The following is an 18,028-nucleotide window of genomic DNA, read 5'->3' as shown; positions in this document are numbered from 1 at the left end:
TAAACAAATAAATGTTTTTAAAACTTCTCAGTTTTCATTTCTAACAGTAAATATTAATATAGACCACACATAAACAAAATCTCTTGCCGCCCTCAATATTTTAAGACTGTGCAAGTGTCCTGAGAGCAGGAACTCTGAGAAATGCTGTAGTAGGAATAAAGCAGGTTCTCCAAAGGGCGGCACACACCCATGTCATGTCCACTTTGTAAATCATACACTCAGGGCCAGAGAGTGCCTAGGAAATGCTCCACGTATTTGAATCTCCTCCAACCTGCATTATGTGGAGTCTTGATTGACTTGGATGGGTAATGCTGCGTAGAAATCTTAATCAATATAACTCTACTTCAAAAAAAAAAAACCATTATCTTCTTCAACTGACTATACATCAGAGCAATGTTAAGAAATTCTGAATTTCATCTGACATACTTTCCAATTATTAGATTGAGGCTATTTGGGGATTTTACAAGCTAGTTTTCGAAGGCTTGATTTAAAAAAATGTTTCCTGGTGGTTTAGGGTCAAGTTAGCTAGGGCTATACAAATCAGCTGTGAAGTACTTTGTGTTACTTTATAAAATATATTTAAGCTAAGATTGCAGTAATTCAGAAAATCACACCCAGTGTTTTTCCGTTGCTTTCAACAACAAGGGCTAAAATCTCTACAAAGGTAAATCTCACCACTTTACTCCTCCACCCAAGGCTAGCCTCCTATTTTCAATCCCTCCCAAGTTCACAAAAATATCGGTATCTACAGATAAACAGATATCCTGTCATAAAATCATCCACAACCAGTCACATAGACTGTTCTGCTCCACTCTCCTTTGAAAGCAATAAAACATAAAAAGTGAACTGCTCACAAGTTTTCTTTAAAACTTGTTTATGTTTATTGTAAGTATTCAGAGAGATCAAGACACATCACCTCTGACATATAAATAGCTTGCTGTGAACAAGACTGAGGAAAAACTATGACACAGATAGGCCTTTCATCAGAATTTACTGTGCTTGGTGCAGCCGCTCTGGAAAACAGTGTGGACATTCCTCAAAAAATGAAAACCAGAACTACCCTATGACCCAGCAATGGCACTACTAGGCATTTATCCACGGGATACAGGTATGCTGTTTCGAAGGGACACATGCACCCCCATGTTTAGAGCAGCACTATCCACAATAGCCAAAGTATGGAAAGAGCCCAAATGTCCATCGATGGATGAATGGATAAAGAAGATGTGGTATACATATACAACGGAGTATTACTCGGCAATCAAAAAGAATGAATCTTGCCATTTGCAACTACGTGCATGGAACTAGAGGGTATTATGCTAAGCGAAATTAGTCAGTCAGAGAAAGACAAATATACGACTTCACTCATAGGAGGACTTAAAGACACAGAACAGATAAACCTAAGGGAAGGGAAGCAAAAATAATATAAAAATAGGGAGGTGGACAAAACATAAGAGACTCTTAAACATGGAGAACAAACAGAGGGTTGCTGGAGGGGTTGTGGGAGGGGGGATGGGCTCAATGGGTAAGGGGCATTAAGGAATCTACTCCTGAAATCACTGTTGCACTATATGCTAACTAATTTGGATGTAAAGTAAAAAAATATAATTTTAAAAATTAAAAAAAAAAATAAAAAAAACAAAGGAAAAAAAAAGAATTGATTGCGCTTGAATCACCATTGCAGAAATCCGTTTTATTTTTAAAAAGGTATAAAAATATGGGACAGTAAATATATCTTTGACAGACCATCACCATCTTGAAAACATGGACCTTGCCTTGCTCATTCAATTTTATATTCCCGAATCTAGCATTGTGCTTATAAGAGGTAGTGCATGTTTGATGAATGGAAGATTAAGAAAGCAACTGAAGGGGCGCCTGGGTGGCTCAGTCGGTTGGGTGTCCGACTTCAGCTCAGGTCATGATCTCACAGTTTGGGAGTTCGAGCCCTGCATCGGGCTCTGTGCTGGCAGCTCAGAGCCTGGAGTCTGCTTCAGATTCTGTGTCTCCCCCTCTCTCTGCCCCTCCCATATTCATGCTCTGTCTCTCAATAATAAATAAACGTTAAAAAATTTTAAAAAACAGAAAGCAACCAAATTCTTTTAATATTCACTGGACAACTGTTACTTGCCAGCCACTATGTCAAGTAAAATGGAGATTATAAAGATAGTGACTTAGAATTTTAGTTCTGCCACAGAAAAATGAATGCACAGTCCTGATCACACTATTACTATTACTGTGGTTAATAATAATGTCCCTGTAAATTGACAATTATTGCAGCTGAATGATGGATACATGGGGACTCATAATACTACTCTCTACTTTTAAGTTTAACAATTTCAATAGTAAAAACTTAAAAATCACAAGACTATAGACTGCTCATCAGAACTTGGACACTGCCAGTGTGCCTATGACTTCAGTTTCTTGGCATACTAGTAACACTGTCATTGTTCATATGAGAAGATGACAGCGGGGGTGCAATGGCCTAGGGGACATGTGCTCAGTGTTATTGTGCCAGTAATATGGTCATGTTTGGATTCAGCCTTCCAAACTCCTGCCAGGAACTCCTTGGAATACAAGGCCCACGTTTCTAAGAAGGTAGACAGTGTCAGGGATACAACCTGTGGAAGTGATGCAAAAAGTGATCAAGGGAAGACTGCAGTTTTAACTCTTCCTCACTCAAATTTCTGAGACAGACCAAACAAAATCTGAAAGGAAATCAGTGTTTAGATGTCACAAGTAAAGCCATGCCAACAGGTGAACATGGCATCACTTAAAGTGAAGAGCTAGTGCCAAAGCACATGCCCTCTTCTAATATTTACTTCTAGTTGTTTGTGCTTCTGTATATAAAAGAGTGTCTCTTTTTTTGTGACATTAAAGACATCACAGTTAAGGTGTAAGGAACAAATGGCTTATCTAAAAATAAATACTAATCCTAAGGATATGCATAGCAAATACTCATCTTCTCTAAAAACCAACAAATGCAAATTAAATCCAAAAGTGAGACACTTTCATATCACAGTGACAGCATTATTTTATTTAAATGTTATCAATGATATTATCACCAATGAACTACTACCAATACAAGGAAATCTGTGTGACACTGGCACACACATTTTATTTAATCAACTGGTTATCACCCTTTTACAAAGCAATGTGGCAAGAGCTGTACAGATATTCCTGTATTTTTTTATTTTCAGAAAGAGAGAGCAGGCAGAAGCAGAGAGGAAGGGGTAGAGGAAGAAAGAGAGAGAGAGAGAGAGAGAGAGAGAGAGAGAGAGAGAGAGAGAGAATCCAAAGCAGGCTCCATGCTCAGCAAAGAGAATGACATACAGGGCTCCATCCCACGCCCCAGGGATCACGAGCTGAGCCGAAATCAAGAGTCAGATGCTCAACCAACTGAGCCACCCAGGTGCTCCAGATAGTCCTATCTTTTGACTCAAATATTTCACGCCAAGGAACCTAAACTAAGAATATAATTCATTCAGAAGCAAAAAGATAAAGAAGGAAAGATGTTCAATCTGGTTATTTATAATATCAAAACTAATGTAAATAATCAGACAAAATTTTTAAATAAAGATGTATCAGTGAAATACAAAATTAACATGATCATTTTTAAGATAACATAGAAATGTGGCAAAATCTGTTTATGTTAAATAAAAACACATTTCCTTGGGGTGCTGGGGTGGCTCAGGTGGTTAAGCATCCGACTTCGGCTCAGGTCATGATCTCACGGTTCTGAGTTGGAGCCCCATGTCAGGCTCTGCGTGCTGACAGCTCAGAGCCTGGAGCCTGCTTCCGATTCTGTGTCTCCCTCTCTCTCTGCCCTTCCCCCACCTGTGCTCTCTCTCCCTTTCTCAAAAATAAATAAAATGTAAACAAAAACACATTTCCAAATAATATGTATTGTAATCGCTTCAATGTAAAAGTACGTTTCCAAGAGTAAGAAAACGTGCAAAAATGACAGGCATCACCTTAACATAAGGTATCATGAAGGTATCATTAGAGTTTTAACTCTTAACTCTTCCATTTTATATCATCATCAAATTCTTTTTCATTAAAATTCTTTTTTTCTATCAGCTCTGACAACATAATCTATCACAGAATGGATAAAATGGTATTTGCAGAATTAGCTTCCGTCTATGTAAGGGTACTGTTCAAATGGAGGAAAAAAAGGAGATCTGCAAACTAACATCTTATATTACACAGCACTTTGGAAACCAAGGTTTTATTTTTCAAATTAGGTAAGAAAAAAATATTCCCTATTTTCAACAACTAAAACTGTCCACAGAGTCTAAATTACATAGTTTAAAAAGAAAATAAAAGCACAAGTGCTCTGGCTATACAAAAAATGCTATCGCCATCTTAATTCTAAATAACTATGTCCCACAAAAGCCCTCTCATTGCAATACCTCTAAGGATCCCCTTCTGTGAAAGGCACACATACACACACACTCTTGTCTCTGTCTCTAAGCTTACAGGCTGTCCTCTGCAAACAAGTATAGATGAGGACGAGGACCATGGAGAAGGTAATACTCGCTAGTTCCCTAAACATCAACTAGGTCACTCTACACAATCTCTGGAAACAAGGCTTCCACCAAGTAAAAGATGGAGACAGGGCAGTGCCAGCAGCTGGAAGAGGAAGCGGTATGCTAATGCTCCATTGGGGAGATAGTTGTTAAGCGGCTTTCATCACCAGCTAGAATTTATTTCGATTGCAAGGATGAGGTGGTTCTTCAACTATCTGAAGGAGGCGAAAAACACATGGCAGCAGCTGGGCTCAGCAATAAATGCTACATTTACCTTGTTAATTTCAAACTGGCTCACTGGGACACTGCCATTTAGCACATTCTCTCCAATTTCTATTAACCTCTTCTGAATGTTTTCCACTATAGTGTCTCGGCTTTGATCAGAAAGAATCTGACCAAGGACAAAGCTGCAGAAAAAGAGAAGGATTCAGTTTTTTAATATTATACTTTATTAATAAAGGAGAGAAAAGGAAGATAAATGCCATTAGATTTACATGTGGACAAGAGCTGTACTAAAAGCTAACATGAGCGTTAATGTCCAAAAGGCCGTTACTATTTGTTTTTTTACATGAACTCTCCGAAAGGTTTACCAACCTTGGAACGTCAGGTTTGCCCTTAAACATACAGACCCTTTTTCATTCAGCAGCTAATGCTTCACACAAAATGTGCACTGAGAAAGGTATGTGTTCCATCCACAAGTGCATTTATGCAGCTACAAAATTCACAAGCAGTTATATTCTGCTCACAGGCTAAAATTTTAAAAGAAAAAATTGGACTTTCCCCATAAAGTAGCAAGATATTATTTCTGGTATCACCAAGCTGAGATGACCATTAACTGGGTAAGCAGAAATATGTTGCTCTTTACGCAAAATTTTTTAAAAAACCAAAGATTTCAAACTTTTCTTTCTTTGGCTTCATTATATTGCTCAGTGTTCTCCAACCTTATGCTATCGCTGAAAAACTTCCTATTATTCTACCAGACCCCCTCAAAAAAAAAAAAAAAGGGAAAAAAGAAAAAGAAAAGGAGTAAGGAAGCCAATATTTTATCCATTTCTGAGAAAATGCAGAGCAAGGCTTTGACAGCTGCATTATAATTTGTCAGAAAAAGAACCCTGACAAAAACATTTGTATAGCTTTAATTACTAATACATTTCTAACTCAGAGAAATTTACTTCTATTATGATGCATCTTTTCTTAGAAAACACAAAGCTGAAGAGAACACTCTAATCGACAGTCTATACAAAGTAGTTTCATCTTTGGGTACATTTGGGGGCAATGAAGCATTTCAAACTTCATTTCATAAAAGGCTAACAGTGACCTATACTCTGATGATCAACTTTGCCTAATCAAGAGTGGTTTTGCAGAAGCAACAACTGCTCAATCTCCCAATGTGGAAAGCAAGAGGGAGACTGGAAAACAAGTAAAAAGTGAGAATATTCAGCAATATTAAGATTAATTTAAAATTTTGCTTTAAAGTAAAAAGTTCTATTTTCAGAATTGGGCAGGTTCACAAAACAGGAATATCTAGAAAGATGGTACATTAAATACATATCAATACAGGTTTTTTTAAATGGGTGCTTTATAAATTAATGTGACTCTTTAAAAAAAAAAAAAAGAGGTCTTGGGGAGCCTGGGTGGCTCGGCTCACTTGGTTAAACGTTTGACTCATGATTTTGGCTCAGGTCATGGTCTCATGGTTATGAAATCAAGCTCCATGTCAGGCTCTGTGCTTGGCATGGAACCTGCTTAAGAGTCTCTCTCTCCCTCTCCCTCTGCCCCTCCTCGTTCATGTATGCGCGCGCACACGCGCTCTCTCGCGCTCTCTCTCTCTCTCTCTCAAAAAAAAAAGAAAAACAGGCCTTAGTATCACCATTTCCAGTCTCAGATGCAAAGCTAGGGGGTCAGCCATGACATTTATTATTTCTGAGGTACGTAGGGTATTTGAGACCCAGCTCTTAAATTAACCTGATAGGAATTTTTTTCTAGATATTCCTAAGAATCTTTATACACAAAAGATACAGTTGGGAACAAAGTCTCACTCCATGGTGCACTTTGAATCCCAGAATATTTAAGTCAAAACATGGGGACACCTTAACAACTATGTTCCTCCTAGAGACCACCTAAAGAGGTTCTATGATGATTCAGGAACATAACACAAGGCACTTTCTAGTAAGAACAGGAAAGCAAAACAAAACAGAGACAAGCCAACACCAATGAAACCAACTCTGTAGGGAGCTAATATGTGAAGGTTTACCCTCATCATGAGTCACAACTCCTAAGATGTATCTTACAGCAAGTATCTCTCACTGAGTGAATTTGGCTTCTTCTAAGTTTTCATCTACCTGGAAAATTCCACTCCCAATATGTAAAAAAGAAGTTGGGTCCTTGCGCTTGGCAGAATCATACATCTTGTCCATGTCATCACTATGTGAAGTTTTTAAAGACAAACAACAAAAGCACACATGAAAGCCGAACTCACTTTCCAGTTTCTTTAGCAAGATCACACCAATCTCTTCTAACTATATCTAATCCTTTTAGCTCCTGTTTGGTGATGTAATTCCCATCCGACGTTGGCTCAACAACCAGAGCGGCGTATTTCTTTTTCTTCAGCAGTAGCAGAGACTTGAAAACACCATCGATGTCTATTTCAAGCAATCTGTACAACTTATTCACTTCACTTTTTACCTGTGAAAATGTCGACCATTAATACTAGCTTCTCAAACATCCACTAGGGAGATGAACATGCTACAAATTCCCAAGAGTTAATCTAAACAGAACTTGAATGCACACAAGATTAGAATGCATTTACTCAGGTGATACAGAACACAGTATTATGTTGAGTATGATGCAAAACCATTCAAAGAGCACAGGGACAAAAACAGATTAAAAAAAATACACCATAACATAAATATATCATCCCACTCAACCAAAGGACAGAATTAGCTGGGTCTGCCGCAGGAAATTTATGAAAATTATGAAATAGTCTTCTTGAATCTAAAAACGAAAGTCAGAGGTGCTTCAGCGGCTCAGTCGGGTAAGCATTCGACTCCGGCTCATATGATTTCACGGTCCGTGGATTCGAGCCCCGTGTCAGGCTCTGTGCTGACAGCTCAGAGCCTGGAGCCCACTTCGGATTCCGTGTCTCCCTCTCTCTCTCTCTGCCCCTCTCCCGCTCATGCTTTGTCTCTCTCTCTCAAAACTAAATAAACATTAAGAAAGATAATAAAAAATAAAAACTAAATTCATTCTTACTTACCTTCAAACTACTAAATTAGAAAGATTAGATAGTTTAACAAGTAGATACGTGGCCAGAAACAAGTAAAACTTTTGACTATGAAAATAATGTCTAAGATCTCCCTGTACCTGTATGTTAAACAAAACATGACCTGCTCTTTATTGATAGGATCAAGGCACAGCCAATCACCCAGGGAAAATACACAGCTTTTTGAAGTGCAACATGAGGACAGTACGTGTCGCTTGCTCTCAGGTGAATGCTATAGGCCAAACTTCACACATATTAATGGAGAAAGGCAGGAAGTTCTTACTCTGGAAGATGATATCTTAGTTCTAGGTTACTGGGACAATATCTTAACATAGCAAGTACTCAAGAAACCTTGACTGCAATAAGGGGGCAACAAATGATTACTTTCAAACGTCCACTTGCCTTTTCAAATATATTTTAAGTACTCCTGTAAAAATTATAACGTGTGTACATGTATGTATGTATGTAGGCAGGTATTTCTCCATATCTGTCAGTGTATAAAATCCACCTGAACGCTATTAGAGATGTTTCTCCTCATGCATGATAATGCGATAAGTATAAACACGACCATATTTTAAATTTACATTAAAAACTTTTTTTTTGCTTTCTTCTTTTATCAGAAAGTAGACATAGGGTGTGAAGCAGTGTGCCTCCCTCTTGCAAGACCCAGAGATATCACTGTAGCCAGGCCTAAGCCCAACATCACGAAGGTGTGACAAGAACACCACAGCCACCAGCTTTAGAAACAAGATGAAAACATCTCAGACTCTCTTCAAAGCAAAAATGTATTTATCATTTAAGGAAAAAACACCCTCCTTTGAATTTTACCCTTAATACAAACAACTGGATTAGAAACTAAGAAAAATAAGAAGATGAGGAGCTGAGAAGCACTACATTTATTATTTTCTGAAGCACATGTATACATATACATGTTCCATGTTAAAAGAGAATTCACTAAAGTAGGTAAAAGAGATAATTTCATCAAATTACATCACCTTGTTTCCCAATTTATACACTTCTTCCAGATTGGTGCTATTGGTGTTTATCATAATTGAATCTGTATCTCCATAAATAACTTCAAGATTCATCTAATAAAAAGCAAAAATTATAAAAGTTAACAACAAAAACAGAGTGATCAGCATAAACAAAACTCAAGATTACCCATACTACAGAAATTACACGTTCCACTGATTTTTCAAAAGCTTATGTTTATTCTTGTCCATATTGTCAATATGTCCATATTGTCCATATCTTGTCCATATTGAGTACAATCAATAAACCAATAAACCCATAAACCAATAAACTAGAAAGGAAAGCCACTATCACATTAAGAAAGTCTACCTAATTTTCTTAAAACAGACAGTAGAGTGGCAGGGGAAATGTCTAGTTTCAACTGAAACAAACTGTGGAACTGAATAATATAAAGGAGGATAAGAGACTAGGAAGGGGGGTGTCTATAACTATCCACTGTATCATGAGCTTAGTGGTCACAGCAATTTATAAAGCCGAAACATAATGGGGTTTTTAAAATGCAGGGGCACAAATCCATATGAAATTTGTAACAGTTTCAAACAGTATTTAGGAGAATACGAAGAGTGCCAAAAAAAAATCAATCATAACAAACAACACTACAGCACATACAGTATAAAGGCCTGGAAGTAAACTCTAATTAGCACTGTTACTAATTTGCTTGAAACACTCACATATAGGCTTCAAGCAGCGCCTAGATCATATCAGTGTTAGTAAAAGAAAAAAGCTATAATCCATTAGCAGGGATTATAAACGTAAACTAGGCATCCTAAGAAGCCATTTCCAGTCTGTTTGGGTTACAATTTTCCTTGAATACAAAAACGTCACCAGGTATGATATTTAAGAGTCACTGTATGATGAAAATGCTCAGCATTACCTTCTGCACCATCTCTTTTGTATGCATCAAAATCTAAATGAAATAAAAAGTCAAGATTAGTACATAACATAGTTACAAAACCATAAACATAAGTACACAGAGATAAATATCCCAATGACTGGTCATACATTTTAAAGCTCTTGATGGTTTTCCAACCACAACCCTCAAAATAACAGTAATATCAACATAATCTAAAAGTAAGGTGGCCTCTATGCTGATTCACAGCCAGAGATATGGAAGTAGATCTACTGTAAAAATCTGCTTAAGTTCTATCTTTAATAAACACGTGTAATAAAAACATCCCATTATGATAAGGCAAAGAGGTAAACTAATTCTCATTATTAATATTTAAATATAACTATGTGGCTTAAAAAAAAAAAAAGCTTCACAGAGCATTTCAAATCTGGCAATTCTTACCCAGAATGTTAAAAATTAGTGGAAAAAAAGGGGGGGAGCCTGGGTGGCTCAGTTGGTTAAGCATCCAGACTCTTGATTTTTGCTTGGGTCATGATCTCACGGTTGTGAGATCAAGCCCCATGTTGGGCTCTACACTGGAGGCATGGAGCTTGCTTGGGATTCTCTATCTGCCCCTCCTCTAATCATGCTCTCTCTCACTCTCAAAATAAATAAATAACCTTACAAAATGAAAAAAAAAAGTGAAAAAGATACATACACAGTAGATTTAAATTTCTTCTCTCGATTGTAAATTTCTTAAAGACAGAGAGTAGACCTTCACATATTCTCTGGAGTTAGCACAGTGCCCAGGCCAGAGGCAGGGCTCAGTAAGTATTCAATGAATAAAGACAAACATCTACATAATATCTGTAGACAGTTCTGTCCACTGGCCCATATAGCTGCAAACTGGAAACATGTATTACAGAGCCCTATAAACCCTGAACTTAGAATTATCTTTCACATCTACCCCTGACTTTCCATTTCCACTGCTTCCTCCCCTTTATTACAGTCTAATTTTGCTCAGGCATTCACTGTCCTTTGTTCTTAGGGAAGAAAGCCCTTCCTCTGTCCTGGGGGTGGTGGGTGGTGGTGAATATGGATCAGGCTAATCAAGGTTTTCTTTTTTTAAACGTTTATTTACGTTTGAGAGAGCAAATGGGGGAGAAGCAAAGAGAGAGGAAGAGAGAGAATCCCCAGCAGGCTCCACACTGTCACCACAGAGCTCAACCTGGGGCTCGAACTCACAAAACGTGAGACCATGACCTGAGCTGAAGTCAGACCCTTAACTGAGTCACCCGGGTGCCCCTAATCAATGGTTTTAACACTGGCTGTACGGTGGAATCACCTGGGGAGCCATAAAAACAAACAGACAAACACCAATACCTGGCCCTCACAATGTTCTGGAAAAAGCTCTTCAGGTATTTATGTTGCAGGCCAGGCTAAGGACCACTGGCCTAAGATAATCATGATAATGCCCTTCTGAAAAGTTTTTAGTTGACAGTTTGTCCCCTCCCTAACTAGTCCACAAGCTCCTGGAGGCCAGAGCACATGTGTGTGCCTAACTCCAGGCTTCACATGTAACAGGTACTCAAAAAACTGTGCTAGTTGACTGACAGTTCTCATAGTAATCCCAATTACTTTTCTGAAATTCAGTTAACTCCTAAAAAACATTCACACTCCTCCACTTCACCTTCTTTTTTAAACATTTAAATTGCAGAGAAATGCATTGTGGGAGAACATGACAATTCCTTTGGGAAGAGGGCAATAACGAGATCAACCAACTTAATCATCGTGAGGACAGAACTGCTCATCACAAGTTCTCTTCACCCTCCGCCCCTCCCACCACACTAAGCTTAGCCTTCCTCATCACAATGGACAGCTCTATAAGATAACCAGTACCTAAGTAAAAATCCACAGACACCATCCGTCAACCTTTCACTGAAACTCCACATAAGTGGTAAGCAATTTCCTCTACTCTTCTTTCACACCATGAACAAAACCTACTATGTTGTCCTTGAGCGTACCTTCAACGTGTAGTGGCAACCTTCATCCTCCATCAACCGCCTCTATTCTCTCCTGCCACCAACTCACAACCATTTCCAAGCACAATCTGAGGGCTGCTACCAAAACAATTTTCTCTTTGGTGGCAGAAACCTCTTGTTGGATCTTTTGTACAAAAAATGGTAGAAAACTAAGCAAAAGGGGCGCCTGGGTGGCTCCCTCGGTTAGGCGTCCGACTTCGGCTCAGGTCATGATCTCACAGTCTGTGAGTTCAAGCCCCACGTCGGGCTCTGAGCTGAGCGCTCAGAGCCTGGAGCCTGCTTCCGATTCTGTGTCTCCCTCTTTCTCTGTCCCTCCCCCACTCATGCTCTGTCTCTCTCCCTCTCTCAAAAATAAATAAGCGTAAAAAAATAAAAAATAAAAAAAAAGAAAGAAAACTAAGCCAAATATAAAGACTATACCGTAACTGCTTTGTTTTCACCCTAATACTTTATCTTAGAGATTATTCATCTACACATAAAGACCTGCCTTATTCTTTTTTAACTATACAGTGTCAATCGATGATTTAACTAGTGCTCTAGTAATAAACACGTAGGTTGTTTCTGATCTTTACCTGTATAACCACACTTCAACAGATAATCCTTATACACATGTAACCTGCCAGTAACAAGATAAACTCCTATAAGACTTACTGGGTCAAAGGTTATATCGGTTCAAATTTTTTATAAAGATAGCCAAATAGCTCTCAACCGACGTTATACCAATTTCTGAGGGTAGTTTTATCACCATCTTTCCAAGGGACCTCAACAGTAGCTTTTCAGTGGACCTGAGCTCCATCTCAGGCTCCAGGTCCTTAACCACAGCTCATCAACTCTTCAGTCCATTCAATAGGAGACCCGCAACCAGGCTGAGCCTGACTTTTCATGCTTCTTCACTAAGCACTTCTGGGTGGTGGGTACCAAAGTGCCCTGTCCAGACTTATGCTTGCCCAAGCGCTAACGAGGATGACCAGAAAGCCACCCTTGATTCAAACTGTTCACTGGGAGGGCTCAGCTGTTAGGTGCCCTGTGGGCTACCAAACTCTTAGTATCTAGCAGAGGTCCTGGTGCACAGTGGCTATTAATGAATATTTGTAAAATGCTGAATGACTAATCCTAAGGAGTGGGCAGTATTATTAATCCCATTTTACAGTTGAGTAAAATTAGGCTCTACCATCTTACCCAAAGTAACAGAAATAGGCAACAGCTTGATCTAGAAACAGGACCTTACGTCTCATTTTCTTTTCAGCATGTTTCATTGCCTTGTTAAAAAGCCCATACCACATGAATGTTCGGGAAGCCAACAGTCAAAAATTTATATACATCACGGGTATTTCCCCCATTAAGGAAATTCATTTCTAAAAGAAGCCACAAGTATCAAGAAAAGTCTACTGGACACAAGGTACAGTGATTACAAGATGTCCGTTCGTAAGTTCACTTCAAATTGACAAGCCTAATATTAAAGCTCCCCGTTCTGACAGAAAATCATTTTCTAAGTGCCAACAGCTAGGAAACAGGGCTATAAAGGCTTGCTAAATTCATTAATAAGGCAGTCTGCAGTTATCTGATTTCACAGCAACACCTGCATATTTATCTACTCATTACCAATTGGATGATGGAATTTTTTCAAGCACATTTCAAAAATCTGCCAACTTCAAGTGTAAAAAAATAAACTTTGTGGTTAATTTTTCCCTTAACAAAGTACAGCTGTTGAGAATAATTGTTCAAGATCTTACCCTGTAATGTCAACTGCAGCAGAACAAAGAGTATTTAATTAGCAAATCTATCCAGTAATTCAACACCTATTATATAAAATGCCTTCGTGATTTTATTCAGGATAATTTGCTAAGAGGGTTATTACTGACATTCAGATGGAATTTAAAATTCCTACGCAAGTCGAGTCATAATAGCAGTAATGATCTCCCCAATCAGGAGATTCGGTGTCACACAAGGCTCTCTTGCAATGCAGCAGCCGATTTCCTGACTTCTTAATTCCTGGGCTCAGCTCAGTGAGAGCCCTTCATGCCGATATTTCAGTCAGCAATACATCTTTAATGGGACTCTATTAAAATAACTAGAACAAAAATGACTTTTTTTTGGTTAAAAAGAATGACAGCACTGCCATCATATCAATCATTGCAGGCTTTGCAGAACAGTGCCGTTAGGGGAAAAGAGGAGGGGGAAACAGGAAAGGAGTGGGGCTGGGGGTGGGGAGAGCAATAATTAAAATAATACGAAAAAGTATTTTAACCCCAATCTGAGCCTCTGAAGGCTGGTGGAGGGTGGTGGGGACTAAAAAGGAAATGTAAAGTGTATTTTAAAAAACTTTTCAAAAAAAAATAATGTATTCAGGAATACACCCACGATGTGGTTTACTAAGCAGAAAGAGCAGGTTTATGATGCCGGGTTTAACAGCAGCAGCAACCCTAAGCCCAACTACTATTGACGTGTGTATTTACAAGTTCCCCTAACAGGGTCAGGATAAAGCTGGGCTCCTTACTTTCTGCCAGGACAGAACACGTGTGTCTGGCAATGCATTTAAAGGTTACAAAATGGTTTCAGATGCTATTACAGACTAACACTGTGCTTATTAATGCTACAGAGGAGCAAGAAAACACCACTTTTCCACAGTTAAAAACAAAGTTTCAAGCTCCTTTTCCAAAAGCACAGGTCCATCACAGTGATATCTACTAACAAGAAACCCACTTTGATGACAGATGATGGTCGACGCTGCAGACGCTCAACAGAAATCTTACAAGTTAAGAAAATGTTGGGAAAGGTCAAATCCTAAACAAATAATGCATGAAGAGAATGACAACTGAAATCTCAATGGCTTTAGGATTCTTCTGTTACTGATGACATAAAATTAGAAATAAACTGGAAAGGCTTTTTAAAAAAATACATTAGCATAAGAGGGGTAGCAAAATGAATGGTTTTGAAGGATAGGGAAGAGAAGAGTAGAAGAAATATAAATATTATGATATGTGGTAATCCAACCATTATGTAAGCTTTCCTAGTCCCAATTTCAGCAGTTTCCAAGCAGGACTCTGTGATACTCAGCTCTCCCACTTGGCAAACATGTATTTCATCCTCATTATATTTGACTGTCTTTTTCTTATTTTCCTTTTACCTGTTATTCCTAGATGTGTGTCTTCTCTATAAGATGTTCAAGGAGCACAGGCTATGGATTTAATAAGCACCCTACTTTCTGTCTTCACCACTTAACATTCCTGTCACACTGGGTTCCTTCCTTATTACCTTAAAACCGGAGTTTTACCTTCTGTGAAACTGGGATTAAAACTACCACCCAGGTCCCTGAGGTAGATGGGAATAAGAAATCTGTGCTGAAAACGTGGTTAGCAAAGATAAAACATTATACAAATACAAGTTTAGAAAAAAGTTGGGGGTTGGAGCACCTGGGGGGCTCAGCTGGTTAAGGGTCCGACTTCAGCTCAGGTCATGATCTTGCGACTCGTGAATTCGAGCCGCACATCAGGCTCTGCACTAGCGGTGCTTGGGGTTCTCTCTCTCCCTCTCTTTCTTTGCCCCTTTCCTACTTGCGCTCTCTCTCTCTCAAAAAAAAAGTTGGGGGTCTGAAATGTGAGTACTGGTCTAAACTGCCAATTAGTAGCTGAGTGATTTAGAAACAATCTGAGTTTTCTCTCTAGATCTTAGATTCCTTATTTCTAAAATGAAGAGGCTGGGATTCCTCCCAGATGTAAAAATCTAGAATCCAAGTTTGACATGTAAAAATACCTCCTCCTTCTATCTGGTTGTTTTGTCTTTCAACCATATTCATTTCTTTTTTTTTTTTTTTTTAGTGTTTTTTTTTTTTTAATTTATTTTTGAGACAGAGACAGAGCATGAGCAGGGGAGGGGCAGAGAGAGAGGGAGACACAGCATCTGAAGCAGGCTCCAGGCTCCGAGCTGTCAGCACAGAGCCCAATGCAGGGCTCAAACTCACGGAGTGTAAGATCATGACCTGAGCCAAAGTGAGACGCTCAGCCGAGTGAGCCACCCAGGCGCTCACATATTCATTTCTTTAGTATTGGGAGAGGAGGCACTAATATGTCCAACAAAGACCATCAGCATTACAAGAATATATCATATCCTAGGTTACTTTTGAAGGCTATGTGGTTGTAAAATAACTAGAAATATACAGGTTCTGACAAGTTCTCTGCATATAGCTTTATGCACTTAGCATAACTGGGTGGGTATATGTACAAAATATAAAACATTTGACACCCTCTGCTGATATCTCCCCCTCTTGCTCAGGAGAACACACACACATACACATATATACATCAGGGTTTCTCAACCTCAGCACTACTGATTGACATTTTAGGCTGGAGAACATTTTGTCACGGGGGGCTGTCCCCGGCCTCTACCCATGCATGCGCGCGCCCAAGGGCTCTCTCTCTCTCCAGCTGTGACAGCCAAAATTATCTCCAGATATTGCCAAATGTCTCCTGGGGGACAAAATTGCCCCTGGTTGAATAACACTTTCTCTCTCCAAGCCCATTTTCCACCGTCTGTCCCACAAGCATTCATTCCTAAACTGCATCCATCTTCTCCAAACCCTCCCCAGCTCCAAACACGAGAAATGGCCCCTCCAAGAGCCTCGAACGGAAACAAAGGGCTGACTTCCTTTCTAACCCAACGAACTAACAAGTCTCACATAAGACTCTGTCTTTCCAGGGTGGCTTCCTGCCAATGTGCTCTCCCTCCTTCTGGCCCTCACCACTCAGACTACCTTGTCTCCAGCTTCACGACCTTTCAATTCATTCTTCACACTTTTCCAGTGTTCTTTTTCAAATGCACTCTTTGCGATGAAATTCAAATCCCTTAGCTTGACCCAAGACTCATGATGTACTTGAAGCTGACCTCATCTTCGAATGCTTCCCACATGCATACTTCAACTCAACCTTCCTGAAATATTTTGAGTTCCATGGACGAGCCATGCTCTTTTCTTGCTTCTGTGCTTTTCACATGCTGTTTCTCCACACTGGTCCAATGTGTGGGTTCAGAAGTTAGGCTGTGTAATGGTTAATTTTATGTGTCAACTTGGCTAGGCCAGTGATAACCAGTTATGTGGTCAAACATAAGTCTAGAAGGCTTTCTTGTTTTTGTTTTTTTGTTTTGTTTTTACATGAGACCAATATTTAAATCAGCAGACCTTGAGTAAGCAGATTACCCCCCACCATAACGTGGGTGGACCTCACCCAATCAATTTCAAGGCCTTAAGAGAATAAAGAACGAAGTCCCCTGAAGAAGCTGCGGATTTCAGACTGAAGCCGAAACATCAACTCAGGTGCTGTGTGTTTGGGTTTCCAGCCTGCTCACCTGCCCTGAGAGTTCAGTCTTGCCATCCCCTACAATCACATGAGCCAATTCCTTAAAATCAATCATTCAATTAATCAATCAATCACTCTCCCCTCCCACACCAAAATGATTCTGTTTCTCTGCAGAATGCTGACTGATACAGGCTACTTGTAAGTTCAAAACGTAACAGCACTGCTTAAAAGCTGTGTGACCTCAGGCACATAATATAACCTCTCTGTGCCTCCAACTCTTGACTGTAAAATGGAGATGATAACCACAGCTTCCCTACAAGATGGCTACTGTGAACATTAAATGTAACATATGTAAACTATTTTCTACAGTTCCTGGTACATAAGTGCTTATAAACATTAGGTATTATTATCACTTAAATGTCTACTTATTTTACAAGGAACTTCACACCATCAGAGAAGCCTCTCTGGCCTCCCCAACTAAATGAAATTAAGGAGTACATTATTAGTCCAATTTAGCCCTCAAAGTCCTCTGTGTATACCCAGAGCACACCGCTCTAATACAAAGGTAAATAAGACACTATAAGCAAATTATAAACAGAGATCATGTCTTAGCGATTAAACCTAACACAATGCCTGGCACAGGGATGCAATAAACATTTATCTTTTATGTTCTAATAAAAGGAGGCAAACCCAGGTGGTCTAACATGAGAAGAGCAAAGCAATGAAGTGATAAATCCATCTCCACAACAAATGGACCCTAAAGGTAGTTGCAGTAAGTGGTAATTAAACCCATACACAGTATGCATTTAAAAGCTAACTCTTTTGGGGTGCTTGCGTGGCTCAGATGGTTAAGCAGCCAACTTCGGCTCAGGTTATGATCTCACAGTCTTCGGTTTCGAGCTGCGCATCAGGTTCCGTGCTGACAGCTCAGAGCCTGGAGCCTGCTTCAGATTCTGTCTCTCCCTCTTTCTCTCTCTGCCCCTACCCTACTCGTGCTGGCTCTCTCTCTCTCTCAAAATTGAATAAACATTACAAAAAATTATAAAAGC

At 39.3% G+C, this 18,028-nt stretch overlaps 1 protein-coding gene across 2 annotated transcripts in view; it reads right to left on the bottom strand.

Moving 5' to 3' along the window:
• POLA1 (DNA polymerase alpha 1, catalytic subunit) overlaps positions 1-18,028 on the bottom strand; it is a 290,976-nt gene that overhangs the window by 166,157 nt on the left and 106,791 nt on the right. For both annotated transcript variants that reach the window (XM_015085029.3, XM_027054650.2), the window contains exons 27-30: positions 9,692-9,724; positions 8,781-8,873; positions 7,003-7,208; positions 4,798-4,930 (exon numbers count right to left, since the gene is read on the bottom strand). In XM_015085029.3, coding sequence (XP_014940515.2) covers positions 4,798-4,930; positions 7,003-7,208; positions 8,781-8,873; positions 9,692-9,724 — 465 coding nt within the window. The remainder of the gene's footprint in view (positions 1-4,797; positions 4,931-7,002; positions 7,209-8,780; positions 8,874-9,691; positions 9,725-18,028) is intronic.

Source organism: Acinonyx jubatus, chromosome X, assembly GCF_027475565.1.
Source record: "Acinonyx jubatus isolate Ajub_Pintada_27869175 chromosome X, VMU_Ajub_asm_v1.0, whole genome shotgun sequence".
NCBI lineage: Eukaryota > Metazoa > Chordata > Mammalia > Carnivora > Felidae > Acinonyx > Acinonyx jubatus.
This window is presented reverse-complemented; position numbering and strand designations above follow the sequence as displayed.